The sequence below is a fragment of the Phyllostomus hastatus genome, unplaced genomic scaffold (genome assembly GCF_019186645.2).
Source record: "Phyllostomus hastatus isolate PE091 unplaced genomic scaffold, TTU_PhHast_1.1 phas_contig_2088, whole genome shotgun sequence".
Classification (NCBI taxonomy): Eukaryota; Metazoa; Chordata; class Mammalia; order Chiroptera; family Phyllostomidae; genus Phyllostomus; species Phyllostomus hastatus.
Genome location: NW_025333734.1, coordinates 93322 through 118652, shown reverse-complemented (window position 1 = coordinate 118652; position 25331 = coordinate 93322). Strand labels below are relative to the sequence as shown.

Here is a 25331-nt window from a genome sequence, read left to right as displayed (position 1 = left end):
GAGATTACTCTATCTGGCAAAGCTATCATTTAGAATGGAGGGGCAGATAAAGTGCTTTCCCAGATAAGGTCAAGTTAAAGAAGTTCTTAATTACCAAGCCCTTATTATATGAACTGTTAAAGGGACTTATCAAAGAAATAGAAGAAGATTCAAAAACTCTGAATAGTAAAATGACAACAAACTCACAATTATCAACAACTGAACCTAATCCCCTCACCTAAAAAACAAATAAACAAACAAACAAACAAAGCAAACAACTAGAACAGGAGCAGAATCACAGAAATGGATATCACATGGAGGGTTATCAATGAGGAGGGGGAGGGGGAGAATGGGTGGAAAAGTTACAGGGAATAAGAAGTATAATTGGTAGACATAAAATAGACAGGGGGAGTTAAGAATAGTACAGGAAATAGAGAAGCCAAAGAACTTATATGTACAACCCATGGATGTGAACTAATGGGAGTGGTAATGCTGGAAGGTGGGGGTGCAGGACAACTGTAATAGCATAATTAATAAAATATACTTAAAAAAGAAAAAATATTTATAATGTTGACTACACAAGCAGGTTATTAATTTATTCAAAAACTCTTTGTGAGTGTCTGTTGTATGTCAGGTGCTGTTCAGCACTGGATATACTGTGATGAATACAAAAGCCAGTCAAAGTCCTTGATTCCATGGGATTATCAAATTAATATGGTAGATGTATAATAAACATAAAAATGAATAAATGATGACTTCATCTGGTAAAAAGTACTATGAAATCCATAAATTATGCTATGAAATGTAAAATTCATATGGCAGAGGAGTTGGAATCATACAGGAGAGATATTGAGAAAAGTAATCAGTGTGTTCAGGGATATGCACTGAATGTCAGGAGTATATCCTAAAGAATTTTGGGAGAGGTAATATCATTGAAATTGATGTGAGGGCCTCAAACAATGAAATAATATTTAAAGTGAGAACTGAATGATAAGAAGTTGACAGGCAAGTAAGGCAGATAGAACAGCTGGTACAAGGTCATAAGATTAATAATACCATCATCTGGTAAAGAATGCCAATTAAAGGATAGCCAGCCTGCCTTCCTGTATTTCCCTCTTGCTGCCTATTTCATGAATACAAAGAGAGTCAATATCCATCCCCACTGAGTGGTTGAGTGATAGGAGAGAAGGACTGAGTGGTGGGTAGGGGAAAGAACATGCATGGTTTTGTCAACCAGTGTAAGAAATCTGAGCTTCATTTTAACCTCAATAGAAAGCAAGTGGTGGCTTAAAAAGAAAAGGAAATGAAATGAAAAGAAGAAAAGAAAAAAATATACAAAATAAATTAAAAAACTTGTCTCTGGCTGACAGAGAAAAAAATATATTATGGAAGAGAAGGAGTGAACCTAGGTGACCACTAGAAAATGTTGGTTAATCCAGGCAAGAGTTGTTTTTTTCTGGATGAAGATGATAATGAAAATAGAAAGAGTAAAAGGATTAAGGATATATTTGAAGAAAGAGCCAACAGAACTTGCTGTTCCATTGGAGTAAAGGGGAAGAGAAGTGAAAGAAATGAAGATAGACTCCTATCTATAGAGCTTAAGTAATGGTAGTGACATTAAATGAAATGAGAAATATAGTAGGCAGGAAATATTTAGGTACAGGGATTGAGCAGGTGGAATAAAACATCCTGCTTTGTGACAGTTATGTTGGGGGAGGTAGGGGTGGAGGACTGAGCACACAGGAAAAAAGGACTCATGGACATGGACAACAGTATGGTGATTGATGGGGGGAATGGAGGTATAAGGGACTAAATAATAATGAAAAAAAATACAAATAAAGATTAAATTAAAAAAAATCCTACTTTGGAATAAATTTGAGTGGCCCATTAATATTCAAGTGGAGATGTCAGGTAGCCAATAAAAAATATGAGTTTGGAGTTAATGGCAAAGAACAGCTGTGGAGTTTGCTGTCAGTATACAGAAGTCATTTAGGCCATGGGCCTTAGGAAGGAAGTACAGCTAAGGAAGAGGGAAAGAATGTGATACTGAGCCCCTAAGAGTATCTAAAATCTAGAGGCTGAGCACAGGAGTTTCAACTCTGTACAAATAAGATCAACAATCAATGAGGTAGAACAATAAGGAGACCAATCAGTGAGATAGAAGGATCATCAGAAGGCAAAAAGAAAAAAATTTGAGGAGGAAAGAGAAGTCAACCTGTTGAAAGCTGCTGAAAGGTCAAGAATAATGAAGACAGAAAGATTTGTTATATTTTATTTTCTTACTGATTCTGAGGAATGGTGGAGCCAAAAACTTAAATGGATAAGTTAAGAATTGTGTGAGACACACAAGTGTGGATACAGTGAGTGATTAATGACCATACTTTTGAAAACATGGCTGTGGTGCAGAAAAAATGAAGGGCTGAGGTAGTAGGTAGGGACAGAATCTAGGTTGAGGATGAATGTTGTTTATTCAGGTATTTTTTATGATGTGAGACACTTGAGGCCATACCAAGAAACAGAGAGAAGTTGATGGTGCTGAGGAAGAGGGCATAACTGAAGATCTGAAGACTTTGACAAGATGAGTGTGATTAGAATCTATGGCTGGAGAATAAGAACTGGCCTAAGATAAGGACTAAGAGAGCCTGTGCACAGGCCACAAGTTGGTAGATGTGTTGAAATGAAGACAAGGAGTTGTTTCTGTTCTAATTTTTCAGTGAGGTAAGATGCAAGATCGTGATTTTGAGAATGGGTAGTAGGAATCAGGTTTTGAGAGTGGGAGGAGAACACATCATATGTAAGATATAATTTTAAAGATAGAACAAGCACACATATTGGAGGAGTACAGTAGAACTTCAGGGCAGTGTGGAATGCTCATTAGAGATTGTGTCCCATGAATTCAAAAATAGACTAGCAATGTGCTGTGTGTTCTTTTCTTGCCTTATTAGTCTAGTACAGGCAAAGAGTAGTTAGGTAGTTGACTTCAACCATCTTCATGTGTGTGTCCATTAAGACTGACAAAAAGGAGGCAAGGGAGTTGAGTATAATTAAAAGAAAATGATTATAATGTTAGATCATATTATGTAATCTGGCTAAGAAAAGTGTGAAGACATGAGGAGAGAAGAGTAAGTAAAATCAATAGTGGGAAAGATTGGGTATCTCCATGAAGATGACAATTATTGGAAAAGGATCATTAAAGTTTATGAGCCATAGGATAAGTAGCAAAGACAGAGAATGGAATAAAGAAATTGAGGTTTCAAGGTGTACAGTTACTGATGGTTGGTAGGGTATGCATAGCCAGAGAGTTTGGATGGAAGGGAAGGTGCTTAGAAATGAGGAATTCAACAAACTGAGAGGCCAGGATTGTTGCCTTAGTTGCATTTAAGTATGTTGTAGTAACTACTAATGGTTCCAGGAGTAAGACATAGATGAAGAAACTCATGAGTCTGGTGCTACAGTCTTTAGTGGACAAGGACAGTGGGGGTGGGGGAGCATTGAGCAGAAGGTTGGGTGATGACAGCAGCAGACAGAAGTGGTATTGCCTCCTGGTGTTAGTTTCAATGTAATGTGATGTTGAGAAGAAGCACAGAAGAGGAATTGTTGAAAATGGCAACTGAGAGCGAGGAGCATACCTAATTCAAATCTCAGCACAGGGAAAAGTGTGTTGGAAGAGAAACACACAGCCTCCAATTGATAGGAAAAATCATTGTTTCCAGGAAGAGTCAGGTTTGATCTGAACATAGAAGTGAAGGGAGAATTGGGGGAATAAGAGAATTTGCAGATGATTGGGCTCCACATTCCAAAAAGCTCTGCAGAAGATTTTGGGAGAATGGAATGAGGGAGCAGAGTACACAATAATAAAGGAGAAAACTTAGAAGATGAAGGATCAGCCAAAAAGACCAACGTACTGAGGGGCTCTTAAATGAGACAGATTGAAGCAGAAAAATTTGGGGAATGAGGCCACTGACCTCCCAGCAGTTCTCCATGATGTGGCAGCCAAGAAGTAAATAACAAAACAAAACAAACAAAAAAACTTCCATAACAGGATTATTTCATGGGTCCTACCTAAGAGAGGTCTTTACTTTGCTTGTCTTTCCAAGCTCTTCCTTTGCTAGTCCTGTATCACTCTCCTTCACCCTGTTTCTGCTCTGGCCATGATGGAATGTTCTCAGTACCTCAAATATTCCATGTCCTCTCCCAACTCAGTATTTACAATCACCAAAATGATCTGTCCACTTTCTTCCTTTGAGAAACTCACACTCATCCTGTAGGTGTCCATCCAAATATGATTTCTTCATTTGCCCCTATTACACACATCCACACACTTTCTCATTTTTCATGACACTTGAAACTTCTGCCTCATGAGAATTTTCAGGACTGGATTGTAAGCTCTATGAGAGCCATGACTATAATTTTTTCTCTTTTTCTGTCCTCTTTTCTTAAGTATAAATTTGTACCTATGGGCACTCAATTACTATCAACCAATAGGCTGACTTGAGAAGTAGTCTAAGTGGTATAGATGCATTTCAGAGTAAAATATGAATTTAAGGGGTGAAGCAATCAGGATTGATTCTTTGCTCTGCCCCTTACTTACCTTTAGGTACTGGGCATATCCATTAATTACCCCTGATTAATTAGCAATTCCTAAGAAAGGTTTATCAGTATACTAATGGTACCCAACATTTTTTTGCCAATCTCTTTGATATTTTTCCACATAAATTGCTATGAGCACAGGTTTTCTCATTTTTTTTCTTTGAAACCAGATTGCAGCATGTGGATTAAGTCATCTTCATCTTGTACACTCATCTTGAAGTCATCCCTTAGGTTTGAAAATATCAATATCACTAACAGCATCCTACATGGGTGGGACAGACACATAGAAACAGACAGTAAATACCTGCACATGTGATGTAAGCTTCCTCCTTTGGACTGCATGAACTGTATTTCCAAGGGTCAGAAGGGCACTGCCAGAGAGACATATCAGTGTTCCGACACTGGATTCCATCCACCCACCGGGGTCTAGAACCTTCCCTATAATAAACAGAAATGTCAAGGGTCCCCACTGTCCCCACAGCCAAGGTGTCTGCAGATTATGGACAAGGTCATGACTTCCATGGGGGCTGTGGCAGACACTGCCCCAGGTCCCATTGTAGAAAACTTCCAGCCACCCGGCGCACTCCTGGTCCTCGCTCACCATCCTCAGGGCCAGGAACTCTAAAAGTGAAAGGCAGAAACAGGGCACAGTGAGTGGTCCACTCAAAGCTCTGTATTCTTTCTCTCTCCCAGAGGATGTGAACACTCATCACTGACTCTGCTGAGGAGACAGCCACTGAGTGGCAAGACTGAAAATTGTGTCCCTTTTCCCTGACTTTGTCCTTTTTGTGTCTGTCTGTCTCTACCACAGTGATGTAGTGGAACATGAACAGAGAGGAACAACAGTCTGGGCCCTCTGCAGGGAAAGCTGAATCCTGCTTCCTGATGAAACTTCTGACAGAGTATGTGGAAGGGAGTGTGTATAGTGCATGGTAGGTGTAATAATGGACCCACAAAGATTTCTACATCCTGCCGCATGGAACCTGTGAAATTTACCTTTTATGGGAAATGGACTCTGTGGTTATTATTAAGATAAGGACCTTGGGATGGTGAGATCAACCTGAGATATAGCACATTAAACAGGTGAGTTCAGTCTAATCATATCCTTAGATCCATTGTCTTGAAAAACAAATAAACTTTCTTTACTTCAGTTCAGAGGGAAATATGTCTAAGGAAGAATGGTCAGAGTGAGGCAATATTGTTTGTTTGAAGAAGAAAAAAAGGGGAACGTGGAGCCTGGGAATGAATGCACACCAGCTTTGGAAAGTAGAAAAGCCAGGGAGAGGAAAATCTTCCCTGGAGCGTCCAGAAGGAATGCAGCCCTGTGGACACCTTGGTGTCAGCCCAGTGAGACCCTTGCCAGACTTCTAATGTAGAGAATTATAAAATAATAAATTTGTGTTGTTTTAAACCACATGGTAATTCATTATGGCATCAGTAAATGGAGTAAAAATCTCAAGATTTTACTGCCATAAGCAACTGAAGAGTGAACCCTGTTTTTAATGGAAACTGTAAAAAATGGCTTTATCAGAAAATATTGCTGAGAAGGAAGGACCAGAGTCCCAGCTGCTGCAGGAGGAAAGGAAAGCACCAATTGCCATAACTGCTAGTCAGAGAGGCACTGTGGAAGGAAGCTTCCTTCTCCCCTAGCCCTTTAAGCAACACCCATCAGGGCTCAGACTCACCCTCGAGGGCCCCCATTTCCTCTACAGCCAATGAACAATGTGCAGCGCTGACCTGAGCAGATGACCCCTGCATCCTCCTTGTGCCGGCAGTTGTGCTGTCCCCAGCCCCGGGAAGGGCACTTCCACAGGTGGGACTCCCTTCCTGTGCAGTTCACTTCATCCAGCCAGATCTGCCCTGATCCTGGCCCAAAGTGAGCAGAGACTGTGGCATTGAGGGCTTCCCCACAGCCCAGCTGTCTGCACACCACCTGGGCATCGTTCAGGTCCCAGCTGTCATCACAGATGGTGCCCCAGGAGCCCTGGTGAAGGATCTCCACCCTGCCAGCACAGCGACTGCCCCCCTCCATGAGGCGGACCTGTGCACTGCCTGAGGAGAGAGAGTCAGGTCAGTGGTGCATTACTCAGGCAAAGAGAAGGGTTTTCTGGTCCTGTGGGAGCTCTCACCTGAGCAGTTGGCAGCGCTGTCCTCTGAGGGTGCAGAGCCTGCTGGTTCAGAGAAGGAGTTGCACTGGGGCAGCACCTGGGTCTGATTTCCTACAGAAAAAGTTAGAGGGTGAGTATGGTTGAAGAACAGGAAATTTATTTTATTTTTTTAAAAACTATATTTTATTGATTATATTATTACAGTTGTCCCATTTTTTTTCTTCCCTTTATTCTCCTCCACTCATACCATCATTCCCCCCACCTTAGTTCATGTCCATGGGTTGTACATATAAGTTTTTTTGGCCTCTCCATTTCCTATACTTTTCTTAACTCCCCCATGTCTACTTTGTACTTACCATTTATGTTACTTATTCTCTGTACATTTACCCCCATTCTCCCCTCCCCTGCTGATAAGCCTCCATGTCATCTCTATTTCTGTGACTCTGTTTCTGTTCTAGTTGTTTGCTTAGGTTGTTTTTATTTTTCTTTTCAGGTTCAGTCATTGATAGTTGTGAGTATGTTGTCATTTTCACTGTTGGTATTTTTTATCTTCTTGTTTTCCTTAGATAAGTACCTTAAACATTTCATATGATAAGGGCTCAGTGATGATGAACTCCTTTAACTTGACCTTATCTGAGAAGCACTTTATCTGCCCTTCTATTCTAAATGATAGCTTTGCTGGATAGAGTCATCTTGAATGACTCTATTGTAGATGTAGGTCCTTGCCTTTTATGACTTGGAATACTTTGCAGCCCCTTCTTGCTTGCAAAGTTTCTTTTGAAAAATCAGCTGATGGTCTTATGAGAACTCCTTGGTAGGTAACTGTCTCCTTTCCTCTTGCTACTTTTGAGATTCTCTTCTTATCTTTAATCTTGGGTAATGTAATTATAATGTGCTTGGTGTGAGCTTCCTTGAGTTTAACTTTTTTTGGGACTCTCTGAGCTTCCTGGATTTCCTGGAAGACTATTTCCTTTGCCAGATTAGGTAAGTGCTCCTTCACTATGTTTTCAAATAAGTTTTTACTTTCTTGCTCTTCCTCTTCTCCTCCTGACACCCCTATGATTTGGATGTTGGAATGTTTAAAGTTGTCCCAGAGGTTCCTAACCCTCTCTTCATTTTTGTGAATTCTTGTTTCTTCATTCTGTTCTGGGTTGAATGTTTCTTTTTTCCTATGTCCAAATCATTGATTTGAGTCCTGGTTTTCCTTACTGTCACTGTTGGTTCCCTGTACATTTTTCTTCATTCCACTTTTGCATAGCCTTCACTATTTCCTCTATTTTGCAACCATACTCAACCATTTCTGTGAGAATCCTGATTATGAGTTTTGAATTTTGCATCTGATAAGTTGGCTATCTCTTCATCGCTTAGTTGTATTTTTTTCTGGAGGTTTGATCTGTTCTTTCATATGGGTCATATGTTTTTTTTTGTCTTGGTGTCACCTGTTATGTAGTATAGGGGTGGAACCTTAGGTATATGCTGGGACAGGGCAATCTAGGTCACTGGGTTGTGGTGTTTATGTGGGGGAGGGGTCTGAGGGAGAACAATGCTACTTGCTCAGCTCTCAGTAGGCTTTCAGTCACTTCCTCCACTACCCACAAGCAAATGGACCTTTCTGGTGCTGATTCCCGGATGGGTGGTACTGTGTACATTCTAGGGATCCTGTGGGTCTCTCCGACACACTCTCCTGTGAGGCTGGGAATTTCTCTTGTCACCTCAACCCCCAAAGGTTTTTTCATTCATAGGTTTTGAGGCTTTGTTTCCCCAAACTGGAATGCTGGGGAAATATGTCTTGCACCCCAGTTATCCCTCCCAGTTTATCTGCATGCAAACATGGGACTTCCTGCTCTGCCAACTGCTGCCAGCCTACTCTGCTAGCCGCAGCCTTTCCACAAGTCCCCCTACACCCTGGCTTCCCATCTTCACCTCTCTTACTGGTTGGATGAATATGTCTTCTTTAACTTTTTTGGTTTTCGGGCTTCTATGCAGTTCATTTTCTGGCAGTTATGTTTTTTTTAAGTTAGTTTTTATCTTTCTTTTGGTTGTGCAAGGAGGCACAGTGTATCTACTTATGCCTCCATTTTGGCTGAAAGTTCTGAATTTCTGAATAACCTAGGGTTGGGTTCTGAGATGAAAGCTGTGAGTTAAGAGTAATGTTATAATATTAGAGTTCACTTTTTTTTAATGGAGTGTTCTGCTTGTGACAATGCCAAAATGCTTTTTTAAGCCAGCATTGCATTAAAAATGAGTTTAGAAAAAACTGGAATATATTAGTACTCTTTTGAAAGTGTTGCACAAAATATCAACAAATGTATTGTGGGATTGAACAATACCCTAGATCAAATGAACTTAACTGATTATATATATATATATATATGTCATTTCATCCCAAAGAAGCAAAATACACATTCTTTTCAAATGCACATGGGACTTTTTCAAACATAGATTATGTGATAGGGCACAAAGCAAGCCTCAACAAATTCAAGAAAATTGAAATCTTATCAAACATTTTCTTTGACCACAAGGGACTGAAACTACAAAACAACCTCAAGGGAAAAAATTAAAAAACACTCAAATTCATGGAGACTGAATAGCATGCCATTAAACAATGAATGCATTAAGAATGAGATTAAGGGAGAAATCAAAAAGTTTCTGGAAACAAATAAAATGAACTCACAACAGTCCAAAACCTATGGACTGTGTCTCAGGATGTGCTTGGGTCTCAGGCATATCCTGAGGTCTCAGGACACAGTAAAGGCTGTCCTGAGAAGGAAGTTCATAGCAATACAGACCTACCTAAAAAAAATAGAAAACATTTCAAATAAACAACCTAACCCTACACCTGCAAGACCTGGAAGAACAACAACAAAGACAGTCCAGAGCAAGGAGAAGGAAGGAAATAATCAAGATCAGAGCAGAATTAAATGACATAGAATCTAAAAAGAACAATCCAAAGGTTCAACAAAACCATGAGCTTGTTCTTTGAAAAGATAAACAAAATCAACAAACCTTTAACCAGACTCATCAAGAAAAAAGAGGACCCAAACACAGAAAATCAGAAATGAAAAGAGGAGAAAGTAGAGCTGATACCACAGAAATACAAAGGATCAAAAGGCAGTTCCCAGTTTTAGTTTTCTGAGGAAATTCCATACTGTTTTCCACAGTGGCTGCACCAGTCTGCATTCCCACCAACAGTGCACCACGGGTTCCCTTTTCTCCACATCCTTGCCAGCACTTGTTTGTTGATTTGTTTATGAAAGACAAATACCATATGATCTCACCTATAACTGGAACCTAATCAGCAAAACAAACAAGCAAGCAAAATATAACCAGAGACATTGAAATAAAGCACAAACTGACAGTGACCAGAGGGGACAGCGAAGCGGGTAATGGGGGAAAGAAGGAGAAGGAACAAGCAAAGGAGCAGGAATAGAGGACTCATGGGCATGGACAATGGTGGGGGATAGACTGTGGGAATGGTGGGACTAAGTAGGGGTTAGCAATGGGGGAAAAAGCAGAAGAACTGTAACTGAACAATAATAAAAATAAAAGAAATTAGGCCTTATTTAAGGCTTTGTCTAGTATGACCTTTGAGAAAAACTGATGAATCCTGTAGACTAAGTGTGGAGCACAGAAATCTTAAGAGAGTATTCACTATAGCATCAGCTGTATCAGTATATTAACAGCTCAAGCTGTACAACAAATTAGGGAAGATTGGTATTTTGTGATTGATTTGGCAGATGTTGTCTTTTCAATTTTTATTGAGGAAAAAAAGTCAAAGTCAATTTATGTGGGATGAACTCCAATATCAATTTACTGTGCTTCTACTTTATTTAATTCTCCTGTGTATTGTTCCAGCTGAAATTGAGGGAAATTCTAAATAACATTTGGCCTGTATTCTCTAAAAAGACCAGTGTTATGAAATATAAAGATTCAGAAAGTGCTCCATACTAAAGGAGACTAAATGGACATGAGAACTGAATGCAGCACATTACTCAAATCTCCTTTTAGCTGTGAACAACATCCTTGGATCACTCAGCAAAATCTGAATAAAGTTTATGGACTTGATAATAGTATTATAACAATGTTCATTTCTTGAATTTGGTCATTGTACTGTGCTTATAAGAGAATTCTTTGAAGTATTTTAAGGGTAAAGGGATACCATGTCTGCAACCTGCCAATTTTACCTACTAATTCAGAATGATTTTACATATTTGGGGAGGAATGGGACAGGAGAGAGAGAGAGGAAGCAAAAGAGAGGGAGAGAGAAATTATGGTAAGATACTAACATTGGTGGAATGTGGGTAGGGGTTATCTGGGAATTTTTATTTTTGCAAATTTTCTGTCAGTTTCAAAAATAAAAATATAGACATATAAAAGGTGAAAACAATTCAGAGAGAATCCATTCCTAAGACACTTTCACTAAAAGAAATAGAACAGCAGGTGACTTTTGGCCAAGATGGAGATGAGGATAAATACACTTTGTCTACTTTGTCTCCTCCCACAACCAAAAGAAGGACAACAACAAATTTTAAAAACAAAAAATAACCAGAACTGCCAGAAAACTGAAACTGTATGGAAGTCCTACAACCAAGGTGTTAAAGAAGAAACATTCATGCAGACCATTAGAAGGGGGGGGAAAGATTGGCAACTGGGGTGGAGAGGACTCGTGACAAGGTGGCACTTCAAGGACTGGGTGGCAACTGGCAGAGAGTGTGGCCTCACATTTGCATGTGGATAAACCAGGAGAAAAAACTGGGGAGTGAGACAGACCCTGCAATCCAGGGTTTCAGCATGGGGAAATATAGCCTCAAAACCTCTGACTGAAAAAACCTGTGGGGGTTGAGGCAGCAGGAGAAACTCCCAGCCTCACAGGAGAGTTTGTTGGAGAGACTCACAGGGTCCCAGAACATACACAATACCACCCATCCTGGAATCAGCACTAGAAGGGCCCAATGTGCTTGTGGGTAGTGGAGGAAGTGACTAAAAGCCAGCTGAGAGCCCAACAAGTGACATTGTTTCTTATTGGACCCCTCCCCCACATACAGTGCCACAACAGAGCCCTGTGGGTTGCCCTGCCCTAAGGCTCATTTTAACAACACCTAAGGCTGCACCTCTTACTATGTAACAGGCACAACAACACACACAAAAAAATATGGCCCACATGAAAGAACAGATCAATGCTCCAGAAAAAATACAACTAAGTGTATTGAAGGGATAGCCAACCTCTCAGATACATAGTTCAAAACACTGGTAATCAGGATGCTCACAGAAATGGTTGAGTATGGTAGCAAAATACAGAAAATGTGAAGGCTATGAAAAGTGAAATAAGAAAAAATGTACAGGGAACCAACAGTGAAGGGAAGGAAACTGGGACTCAAATTAACAACTTGGAGCAGAAGGAAGAAAGAAACATTCAACCAGAACAGAATGAAGAAACAAAGCATTCATTCAAAAAAATGAGGAGAGGCTTAGGAACCTCTGGGACAACTTTAAATGTTACAACATCAGGATATAGGAGTGTCAGACCCTTATAGAGAAGAGGAGAGGAAGACCAAGAAAGTGAAACCTTATTTAAAAACATAATGAAGGAGCACTTACCTAATCTGGCAAAGGAAATAGTCTTCCAGGAAGTCCAGGAAGTTTAGAGAGTCCCAAAGAAGTTAGACCCAAGGGAAGCACACACCAAGGCACATCATAGTTACATTACCCAAGATCAAAGATAAGGAGAGAATCTTAAAAGCAGCAAGAGAAAAAGGGAGACAGTTACCTACAAAAGAGTCCCCATAAGATCATCAGCTGATTTCTCAAAAGAAACCTTCAAAAGAAATCCCCAAGAAGGGGCTGGAAAGAAGTAGTATTCCAAGTCATGAAAGGCAAGGACCTACATCCAAGATGACTCTATCCAGCAAAGTTATCATTTAGAATAGAAGGGCAGATAAAGTGCTGCCCAGATAAGGTCAAGTTAAAGGAGTTCATCATCACCAAGCCCTTATTATATGAAATGTTAAGGTTCTTATCAAAGAAGAAGAAGATAAAAAATACCAAGGGTGAAATGACAACAAACTCACAACTATCAACAACCAGACCTAAGAAAACAAAAACAAAAATGAACTAAGCAAACAACTAGAATAGCAACAGATTTACAGAAATAGAGATGACAAGGAGGGTTATCAGTGGGGATGGGGAAGAGGGAGAATGTGGGAAAAGGTCCAGGGAATAAGAAGCATAAATTGTAGGTACAAAGTAGATAGGGGGAGGTTAAGAACAGTATGGGAAATGGAGAAGCCAAATAATTTATATGTACAACCCATGGACATGAACTAAGGTGGGGGAATGATGGTGGGAGTAGGGGTACAGGGTGGAGGGGAATAAAGAGGGAGAAAAAACTAGGACAACTGTAATAGCATAATCAATAAAATACATTTTAAAAAAATGAAATACTAAGAACATCAGAAACATAAAATGCCTAGGTGAAAACCTAGTGGAAGATGTGTAAAACCTCTGAGAGAAAATAAAGATCTAAATGAATGGAGAGATATACCATGTAAATGAGTTTGGAGACTCAATATTTTCAAGGTTAATTATCTTCAAATTCATGTGTAGAATAAATCTTATCTCAATTAAAATGCCATCATACTTTTTGGGGTGTGAAAAATGATAAAGCTGATTCTAAAATTCATAAGCTAAGCCAAAGACTGAGAATGACTAACACAGGCAAGAAAAAGCAACAAAGTTAGAGAAGTTATTATAAAGTAACTTCTTTAAAGTTTGCTAGACTTTCTATAGGGTTACAATAACTAAGAAAGTGTGGTAGTAGTACAGGGATAGACAAATGATACAGTGGAGCAGAACAGAAACTAGAAAAAGACTCAGAGATGCATGCAGTGTATGATAAAGGTGCCGCTGTAGTAGGGAAAAGAGTCTTTTCAGGATAAGATTCTGAGTCAATTGGATATCCATTAAATGATGTGAAAGTTGACCCTTATCTCACACTATACATAGATATTAACTCCCCAGAAGGATTGTACAATTATATGCAGAAGAAAAATAATTAAACTTCTATAAGTTACTCTTGGAGAATATTTTGTGATCTCCAGGTAAGCAAAGTTCTCTTAAAAAGGATATAAGAAACCCTAAATGTATAGGAAATAGTTGATAAGTTATATTCATGAACAGAACTTAGCTAAACAAAGAACACCATACCATTAAGAGAGTAAATAAAAGTCTAAGGATTACACATACAAAATAAATATACATACCTGTACCAATAATCATTGTCATGGTAATTTATAGCATTGTGTTTGTAATAATCAAGATTTGGAAACAACTCAAATTTACCATCAGGTGCATTGATCAATACATGATGTGATCATTCAATGGGATACTCTGATAGCAATCAAAAATGAATAAACTGCTGCTTAAGCAATAATATGAATGAATTCCAAACATAATGTGGAGTCAAAGAAGTTAGACACACACAAAAAACATTTCATGATTTTATATAAAGTTCAAAAAATGACAATAATATTCTATGTAGTAGAAGTTACAAAAGTGGTCTTGTTTGGAGAGGAGGGAGGGTAGAGTGAATGGTGGGAGGGAAAGCTGACTTCTTGGGTGCTTTTAATGTTCTCTTTATTATCCTGGGGTGGTGCACATGACTGAGGTATACACTTATTACTTATATATTCTCTGTGATCATACTTAAATAGAATGTTTATTTGAAAACCATTATTCCTCTTAACACTTCTTACCTTGACTAAAAAAATGAATGAACAATAAATGAGAAGAACCATATTTCACCATGAAATACCTTACCTTTGAAGGCAACTTTGCCAACTTTCTGTTCTTAGGGACATTTCACTCAAGAAACATCCTTAGTACCAGGTAGCCCTTCTCTTTCTCTTACCTGAACAGATCACTGAGGCTGTGTTCCCAGGGGTACAGTCAGGAATGCCCAGGGCAGTCACAGGGCAATTCCACAGGAAGGACTCAGTCCCTGAGCAGTGAAATTGGGCTTTCCAGATCTGACCACCTCCTCCCACAAAGTAGGCTCCTTTTGGGGGTAGAGATGGCAACTCCACAGCTGAGCTGACGACAGACAACATTGGCATTGGCCATGTTCCAGTGAGAGGCACAGAGCATTCTCCATTCTCCAGAAATATTCATCTCCACTTGTCCTTCACACTGAGAGGTGCCATTTTTCATGAGCCGCACTTCTGTGTATGCTGGTAGGACAAAACAGGATTTTATCAAAACCTCATGTTTTTCTGACCCCAACAGAGTATGCAGGGAGGTTAAAGTCCTGCTGTGCATCTCACCTGAACAGACAACTTGAACAGCCCCACTGTGCTGGCAAGCACCTCCTGGACAGGGCACTCTGGGGCAGAGCTGGAGTACAGGCTCCTGCCCCTCACACTGGAACTCTTCAGCCCATGTCGGTCCACCTGACTCTCTGAAAGGCACATCCACCAGGACAGACGCTGCTTTGCCACAACCTAGTTCTGCACAGATGACCTGGGCAGTGGGCCATGTAAAGTTTGCATCAGACACTGGAGTCCATTTATTTCCAGAGTGCACTTCTACTCGCCCTGAGCAGGGGCCACCCCCTCCAGCCAGACGCACAAATCCTGAGAGAAAAAACAAACAAACCCAGTGAAGTGTCCATGATCCTGGCTTGGCAACTGGAAACATGCCATAGGCAATGGTGTGAAAGTTTTGCTTCTCTGGTGGTGGGGCAAGGAAATGGATTGTGACAGTTATTGTCAGAATTGCATTTTCATAAACAAGTTTCTGAGGAGAAATGCACACTTTGAAGTTGGTTAGAAATGAGAATTCCTTACCTAGTGGACTAGCAATTACAGGGCCCAAGGAAACTGCACTGCAGTGGGCTTTTACACTTGGGTGCAGAGGTATGAATAACTGAATTAAGCCATAGTATAAAAAAGTCCTGGGAATTTTCTTCCCAGACAGTGCAATTCCAGCGGCTTGAGGCCTATCAGGCAGACAAGGTTAGAAGGATATCCTGAGATTTCTGGGGCTAGAATTCTGAGCAGCTTTATCTCAAAAGCCAATCTTTTTTTCTTAAAGGTTTTATTTCATTTTTAGACAGAGGGGAAGGGAAGGAGAAAGAGAGGCAGAAAAACATCAATGTGTGTTTGCCTCTAGCAGGGGACCTGGCCTGCAACCCAGGCATGTGCCCTGACTGATAATTGAACCAGTGACCCTTTGGTTTGCAGGCCAGTTCCCAATCCACTGAGCCACATCAGCCAAGGCCAAAAGCCAATCTTGAAATGACTGAGGATAGGGAAAATTATGAGAGTTGGCATAAGTGCATGCCAAATTGTAGACAGATTTATAGCTCAAGGGAGGAAATATAGATATAACCAGTCCACTTTTATGATTTTATATTTTATTTTCCCCCAAATTTTTGATGACAAAAATTCCAAGAATTTTTTAGGTGACCTGGTCTGAAAGAAGTTTGTCTAAAGATGAGTTTGGATGTTAAGAAAGCTCTGATAGTCATAGGAGTAGGAGTGAGTGGTCCTAGTCATCTTTCTTGAACCCTAGGATTTGCCACTGAACTTGGGAGAGAGAGTTCTCAGGGGAAATATGTAAGACAGCTAAGTGTGTTGATCACTTTATACTGGGTTTTTCTTCCCAGACAGGGGAATGCTAGTAAATGCTAAGGAGTAAGAATAATTCAGGTATGTTAATCCTATCTATATGCTAACTGTATATCTCTCTCCTACTTGGATTCTTGAGATAAGAAGCCAGCATTCTGTGAAATAGGAGAGGGAGAGGATGGAAATAGACAGCAAGAAGGGTATAATTTGGAGACTTCCAAACTGCAAAATCTTTAGTATAGTCAGAAGATAAAAATATTTTGGAAAAATACTTGTGGACCAAGTTTTTAATACATTTTATCATCCTGTGCTCCTCCCATCTACCACCAAACCATAAGGCACTGAGAAAAAACATATATATATATATATATAATATAATTTTATAGGATATATTTATACAATATATATTATATTATATTATATTATATTATATTATATTATATTATATATCCTTTGAAAAAGAGTTGATTGTAACAAAGACTCATTTGGGGGCTCCCATACTACAATGCATTTCCTCAGTGTGTCACCTAACATGGCCCCACATTTTCATACTGACTAAAGTCGTTCACTTCTGTGATGTGACAAATCCTCTCATTAGTCTGTGATTGGGAAGGAGAATTTAATATCTGTGCAAGACTGGTATTGCTAGTGAGAAGTGAAGTTTTAATAATTCAGTACTTCCATAGATGTTATCATCTGAAGTAAAATAATATTTGGCCTTGCCACAGATAATCCCCACTAGTTTTGTGCTATTTATATGTTTATGGGAAGGTAAGTGAAGTTTCTGTACAAATGAGGGCGAAGGAAGGATCTGACTGACACGGAGATTCTCACTGACCTGACTGGCTTTACTTGAGAAGAAAGAGTGAGTGAAATTTTCAGGGTAGGCGTTAGGCTTACACTGAGAGCTCCTGTCCAGCTCTTTACCCTTTCATTGGAAAATGGTCTTCCTGACCTGACCTTAAAAATGTCTAGACGCATTTCCAAAAATCTGCTTAAGCAGAAGAAATGGCAGAGGATAAGTAGTTTTTATCAAGAAATACTGAATTTAGAATTAGTATGTTTAACCTAATACTACAGAAACCCCAAAGTACCAACATAGCAAAAGTTGAAAGTAACAATAACTCCTAAAATCTGAAATCTGTGTCTTGCACTGTAGTGAACTATGCTCACATGTTGAGTCATAAATATGAAGAGATATGGACATAACTTTACTTTGATTAAAAAGGAAGGATGACACACAGGTCCACACCAAGCAAAATATGGACTCTTTCAGGGATAAGGTTAAAAATCAACAAAATTTAAAAGCTGTAAATAATACTGGGGATCCTCAGGTATTTTTCTCATTTTAAGCCAGAGAAGACAGAATCTGAGGAGGTTTTACCATAAGAGGGACTTGTTCAAGGTTGCAGAATTAGAGAATACTGTTGGCTCCAGACTTAGCCTCTTCTGTGTCTGTCTTATGCTCTCAATGCCAGCTCCACATCCCAGGTTAGTACAACATCTCATCTCCCTTCAGACCCACTGCTAAGCATTCATATCATGGCCCACTCTCCTGGGTGATTCACCTCTACTCTTCTCTCCATTTTCCAAATTTAGTATGTTTGCTAGAGAGACATCAACCTGAGTTACAAGAGGGATCTCATGGGGTCAGGTCTTTAGGAAACGACTCTTTCTGCACCTGAGCCTGAGAGATCCCCAATTTTCTATATCTCAGCTTGTGCTTAGGGTTCCTTTGGCCAGAGGAGATATTCCCTGTCATTGTTACAGCTTTATTTTGTCTTGATATTTATCTAGAGAAGCAAGAGAGCAAGGATGATCAGGTTGGGTATCATCACCTTTCATCTAGGTCCCATTTTTATTACTTCACCTCTTGCTGACCCTGTCTTCTCTGTCCTGCCTGCATCCACACCAACTCTGAAGTCCTTTTATGGTCAGCCTCACCTAAGCCTGTACCCTTTCAGCTCCTCATCCATCAGTCCAGGATCCTACTGTTCTGATTGAAACAGAGCACCTTGTTGTCTGAGAGGTGGGAAATGTCTCCATTTGTTGTGGTATTTGGCCACTCAGAGACCCACAAAGATCCAAGTGTCTTCTTAAGACCAGACTTGCCTTGTGCTCTTAGGCTGTGCATTCTCCTATAAAGCCAGAGGTGGTTGGTATGAATTTTCCATCAGGATGCAGCAAAGAGCAAGGAGAGTGGGACTTTGGAGGCCCAGAAATAGGCATAAATGGAGTGCCTGACTGGCAAATGATGAAAAGGGAGAGAGAAGGGAGGCTTCAAATGAGGCATCTCTAAACTCCCTGCACAGGTCTGATATTCAGATAGGAAAAAGGTATTTGAAAACAATATTGAGAGTCTATTTCATGTTGTTTTATTCAAAATACAAACATCTTTGTAGAGTTTGCAGGAACTTTGATAGGTAAATCACAGTAAAAGAATGGAAATCACAATAAAGGAATGTTCTTATCTTTTTAGGGCTTTATTCCTAGTGGAGGATAAACAGGAGTACACAGGTTTAAGACCTCTGCTAAGTGTATGAGAGTCCTGGACAGCACAAAGAAAATGAAACTGCCTCATCAGAGGGATATTTGTATTTAATCAACCTCACCCAAAGCTGAATGAAAATTAAGGGTCAGATATATCTCTGTCTGGTGTCCTGCTATATAGATATCCTGTGTCCTTAGGCAAGTTACTTAAAATTTCACCTCTGGGGTCCTGTTTCTATCACTCTGACCTTTTCCCTGTCTCAGTCTTGAGTCCACCTTACAACTCATTCTTCTCAATCCCTACAACCAGCCACACAGAATTCACATGAAGTTACCCAGAGCCTTCTCTACACCACCCCTGGGCTCTTTGTGCTGCTCAGAGAACCCCATATGTGTCCTTTGGAAGATCCCATTGTCAATCTCACCACCCACAGCTACTGTAAACTTTTCCACCCTCTTCAAAAATTGTTTGTCCCCTTAGTACCATTCTTATCAAATAAGTTCCCAAATGCACTGAACTCTCATGTAAAAACCTTATAATTCTTACATAAAAGATACAAATTAATACTTTATTACCTTCACCATTGACTTGCCAGTGCAAGTGTCCCCCCAAAGTTTGAGTTTATACAGATGTTTTGAAAGAAAAAAAGAGAATCTTTTCATGAAACTATCAGTGTAGAACCTATGACACAGAGCATTTCATGCAGATTTCTGGTTCTACTGGCCAAAACTACAAACACTTTGGTTTGAATTTGCAGAAGAGAATTACAATTTGGCACAAATCCATAAAGCCCTCTCTGATTTGTTTAATGATATCCCCACTGGCTCTACTCCTACTAATTTAGTGCAAAGCAGTGTTTCACATTACATATACAGAAACAATTCAACCAAGGAAAGTATATCTTTATTTTTGACCTTCCCTCTGATAGGCTGGCTCGCTATATGAAGGGAATGTGTGCAGTGATTTGCAAAATCACTTACAAAATCATTCTTACAAAAGTAAAATTTAAAAAAATGATGAAGATTGATTTTAATTGAGATAATACTAGAATGAACTATTTTGTCACTGAAGAAGGAAAGAATAGCAATTGAGACAATAAGAAGAAAGTAGAGGAATCCTATTATTCACAAGTGTTTTGTGCACTTGGGAATTATGCGTAGATCTCTCAGATTCTCTAGCCTATCCATCTACTGACCCAGTGATCAGACACCAGCTTCCTAGGGACTTGCCCTTCACTCACCCGGTGGACAATGCACTGATCACACCTGAGCAAAATCTCCTTCATTCTCCCATGATTGCAATAAAGTGGCCCCCAGCTCCCAGAAGGGCACTTCCACACCTGGGACTCCTTTTCTGTGCACTTCACACTCTCCAGCCAGATCCGTCCTAATCCTGCCCTGAAGTAAGTGGCCTTGAAGGCTTCTCCACAGCTTAGCTGTCAGCACAGACACTGTGGAAGGAAGCTTCCTTCTCTTCTGGTCTTTTCAGCAACAACCCCACACCCACCCCAGGGCTCAGACTCCCATCCTTGAATGCCCCCATCTCCTCCCCAGACAATTGACATTGCACAGCACAGACCTGAGCAGATGACCCCTGCGTCCTCCTTGTGCCAGCAGTTGTGCTTTCCCCAGCCCCGGGAAGAGCAATTCCATAGGTGGGACTCCTTTCCTGTGCAGTTCACCTCATCCAGCCAGATCTGGCCTGATCCTTCTCCGAAGTGAGCAGCAACTGTGGCATCGAGGGCTTCCCCGCAGCCCAGCTGTCTGCACACCACCTGGGCATCGTTCAGGTCCCACCTGTCATCACAGATGGTGCCCCAGGAACCCTGGTGAAGGATTTCCACTCTGCCGGCACAGCGACTGTCCCCGTTCACCAGGCGGAGCTGTCTGCTGTCTGAGGAGAGAGGGGCCAATGGAAAGTTTACACAGGGAAAGAAAGAAAGGTTTTCTGGTCCTGTGGGACAAATTCACCAGAGTGGTTAGGCTGCACTAGGATCACACCCGGGTCTGGTTTCCTATAGCAGTAATCAGAGAGTATTAGAGCTAAAAAATAGAAAAAAAAACAAACAAACCAGTAAAAAATTAATGTAGTGAGTAGTCTCAGGTAGAAAAGTGTTACATGGGTTCTATCCAAGTTAACCTTCTGATTTGTAGAGTTCTGCATAGTACCTGTAAAAGATATACAGGAAATGTTAGAATTTCTACCCTGAGCAAGAATATGGGTTCAGAGTCACTGTAGTGGGCTACTGGCTGAATGGATTTCATTAAAAAAATTATTTTTTATTATTTTTCAGTTACAGTTGTCTTGCCTTTTCCCCATTGCTCCCCCCTCCCCCCATGCATCCCCTCCCCTACTCCCACAGTCAATCCTCCCCCATTGTCTGTGCCCATAAGTCTTCTATTTGTGTTCCTTTCTTGCCCCTTCCCTTTCTCCTCCATCCCCATTATTCCCCTCCTCCCTCCCTTCCTGTCATAGTCAGTTTGTTCTTTATTTCCAAACCTCTGGTTCTGTTTTGCTCATTTGTTTGTTTTGTTAATTAAGTTCCATTTATAGGTGAGATCATATGGTATTGGTCTTTTATTGCTGGCTTATTTCACACTTTGGTGCCAATGACCTGAGAACTAGAAGAATTAGATTAAAGAGAAGGGAGTGAGGAACTGGAGTGAGCTTATCAGAAGCCTTGGGTAGCAGCCATCAATTCCGTCCCAATCAGAATTGTTCTTCTTGGTATACAGTATTCAAGAGCTGAAAAACTGACCATGAGACAGGCCATGGTTTCTCCCAGAACACTTCATTTACATTCTAGGCTTCAGACTCCAGTTCTGAATACTTAGTTTCAAAAAAATGTACTTCTCTTTGGGTAGATTGAACACCCTTACATTAGAGATGGTGTCAGATGATATTGATTGACATTGGCCAGACATTCCACTGGGAATCTTAGAATCTTGCTTTTCCTCCAAACTAATCTTCATGTCAAGAGTTGCTATTATTGAAAATATGGAGTTATTTGTTCTCTGGGGGAAAAATACTATGTATTTCTAATGAGCACAGAGCAGAAACTGGTTATATTCCTGCTCTGGAAGTACTTGAACAGACAATTTTGTCAGATACGCTGTTATTTTTCTCTAATTTTTACACATGAAAAAGGGATGTAAAGATAAGTAAAATAATGTTCATCAGTTTCCTTTAGGTAAGTGATGAGTAGAGACAAAAACTTAGAACTTTTGTTTCCATTAAGAATGGTCCTACTTGATACAACTAAACAAGCTGAAAAATGTAAAAAAAAAAGTAAAGGTATTAGATATTGGTGGATACCGCATGGGCTATACATGTTAAAATTCCAAAGAGTGGAGATTAGTTCAGTATTAGCTAAGGTCTACAGCCTTTTTTTCTCTATGGGAATTTTTTAATTCAATGCATGGGTTAATAGCACAGAATCGGGGCTTGGGCAAGGCAGAGGACTCCTGTTGGGACAACGAAGCCAGCATAACTTTGGGGGTTACCTGGTACTGGAGTGGCAAAATTGGAGGCTTGCAGGCCTCTCTCACACAGCAGGTTTCCTCCTCAAATATTTGCCCAGTATAGGACTTGTGAAAGGCAGGAAGTCAACGAGCTACATCAAAAATTTTGGAAAGCAGAGTGGATATCCCCTATTCTTTTGGGTGCTAAGCTACCAAAACATGCAGGCTTTCAACTGAAAATCCCTGCAGGCCCATGTTGTAGAAACAGCTAAAAATCAGAGGTAGATTGAGTGTTAAAAAAACTGCAATCCATACTTGTTCCAGCTCAGTTCTAGGTTGTATTTAGACATTTGGGCGATCAGCCCCCCTCCCCCACCTGTCTAGTAGAACAGAAGATGAATCCTCTTGGGTGTTAGATAATTATATCTGGAGTATCATATCTTTTTAATATATAATTTACAGCATTCAATAAAAACTTATATGGCATGTAAAGAGATGGGATCATTTGACAAATGAACAAAGTGGAAAAAAAGAGGAGACAAACACATATATGATAAAGTTGGTGATGTTAGCAGATAAGGATTTTAACTATGATCTGTGTATCAAAAAAATGTACATCTCTTTTGAAAAAAGAGGGAAGTGAAAAAACAGGTAAAAAGGTGATAAAATAAAACAAAGAATTGTAAATATATAAAAAATCAATATATCAATGCCAACTGGAAATAAAATGTCTAGAATTAAGAATTAAATGAATAGGTTAAAAGAAGTTTAGATAGAACTTAAGACAGAATTAGTGACTTAGAGGAGAGAAGAGCAGGAGGATGAGGATGAGGAGTGGAGAGATACACACAGGGACAGAGACAAAGAGTGATGCAGGAGGAATATCTGAAGAGATAATGGCTGAGAATTTAAAAAATGGATGGAAAGTATAACACACATAATCAGGAAGCTCAAAGAACTATAAGAAATACATGAAAAGCCCCATGCCTAGTAAAGCTGCTGAAAATCAGAAAAAGAGAAAAATCTGGAATAATAACAAATGTGTCTAATATAAAGAGAGGCAAAAAATAAGAGAGAAAAAGGAATATAAAGCAGGTGGATGAATTAAAAGCAAATGGTAAACACTAACCCAACACTATCAGTAATTGCATATAATCTAAATGGATTACATACTTCAGATAAAAGTCAATATAGATAAAACAGCAAAATTCAAGTAAATATTATATGCAAGATACCTTATCTTGCAAAAAAAAAGGATGAAAGTAAAATGAAAAAATGTATTTATATACTATGCAAACAGTAACCATAAGTCAAGTGGAGGAGCTATATCAATATCACAAAAAAGTAGACTTCAAAGCACCATACACTATTGAGTTAAAGAGACTGTAATGGGACAAGCCATTAATACAGGCAAAAATCATAATCAACCATTATTAACATATGGCCCAAACCCAAGAAACTAGAAATTTCAAGAAATATAACAAGGAAGTGAGAAACAGTTCTTACTCCTTTTGGGAGGAGTAGAATTTCCCAAAGAAAAGAAGCAAAGACTTCTGAATGGAGGGGCTTGAAATAAAAAGGAAAGATGGGTTAGGGGAAGGGATAGAGAGATGAGGAGCATTGCTAAGGCAGCTAGAGACCAAGGTCCACACCTACAAGAGCCAGCTCTCTAGGCACATGCCTAGATTATTCACATTTTAGGAGCTTGCACATGATATTTTGAATCAGGAAGCCAATGGGTGTCAGTTTTAATGTAGGGTCTGTGGGAACTACAAGACAGAAAATTTAACATAGGGTGTTGACAAGGACAAGATTCTTCTTAATTAGCAGATCTTTTAGGATGTCACAGAACAAGCTCATGTACCCCAGTGGGGCAGGGCAAGGTTGACCAAGAGAGGTACATCCTGAAGTCTCTGAGGCTCCATTCCCCTTCTGCCTTCAATGCTAATATTAATTCACCCTTGATCACCTACACTTGGCATCACTTTTCTCTGTTGCACAATGGGGTTTGAGGACCATCAATCTAAGAGTTAGGAAAGGAAAACATCACAGACAGGAAGGCAAAATTCTGCCAAGAACCCAATGCTATGGAAAAACTAAAGCAGAGCAGAAAAACATCAGAGCGGTGGGTTTGTGGGGAAGATTAAAAAAAAATCAAAGTCTGGCTTAGATTGCAGGTGTAAGGTTATCTGGCAGTATACTTGTAGTTCATGTTGGGAGGGCTTTTTTGATAGGCAGGGAGGTTTCCATCTCTGCCCTCATTGTGTGCTCATGCACATGTGTCATTGCCATCACTACCACTTCCTCTACCAAGTCCAACAGTCTGGCATAGAGACTGTGAGTTCTATGGATTCCTATCTAAAATGTTGATTTTCCTGGGCAGATACATTCTTGTTTCATATTTAACCTTCACACACTCTTCAAACTTCCCTCAACCCATTTCTCTTTCTCTCACTTTCCAACAAACACATGTACACATATATACACATATACACAATCTATTGTCTGAAAGAGCAAAAATACCAAAATACTGATTGATAGAGACATAATGAAGAGTAGAGGAAGGACAGATCAGAGACCCAGCCTGGGGTAGACCCTCAGCCATAATCCATTGCAGAAGGTGATTTGAGCTTTAGGTGTTGGAGAGGCATGAAACACAGATTTGGGTTAATCTGAGAACAAGGTTTACATCTCTGCAACATGTCCCATTTAAACTTGAAAAGCAGAGTCCCCACAGGAAAAAAATCAGCATCGACTGTCACTAAAGATTACTTTTTGTGAAAACTAAATGGTCTATAGGGAGGCATTGTCTTTACAATTCCAAGGATCATCTCCCCAGACTTTTAGAGCTAATCCAGTATCACTGCTGATTTTAAGAAGTGAGGCTACGCTTACCTTGAGCACTCGCTAGGACACTGAAGAGGAAAAAACCAAGTCCTTGGAGAAAGCAGTGTCTGTTCCTGGTCGTTTTGACCCTCATGTCAACAGGTAACAGTCTCAACTTTCTCAAACCATACAAGGAATCTTCCTGATCCTTAATGGGTGTTCCTACAGCAGGAAGGGGGTTATATAGTCCCAT

General features: G+C 39.9%; 1 protein-coding gene across 1 annotated transcript; it reads right to left on the bottom strand.

The window, feature by feature from the left end:
* Window positions 1-4873: 4873 nt before the first annotated feature.
* LOC123816365 (antigen WC1.1-like) lies at window positions 4874-25331 on the bottom strand (the record flags this gene model as incomplete). The annotated part of the gene is given in 10 exon segments (XM_045835265.1): window positions 4874-5030; window positions 5032-5103; window positions 5105-5190; window positions 6307-6621; window positions 6699-6788; window positions 14584-14737; window positions 14739-14902; window positions 14996-15304; window positions 20370-20684; window positions 25148-25331. Coding segments are annotated over 10 exon segments (1846 nt in total), but the record flags the coding sequence as incomplete, so codon positions are not given.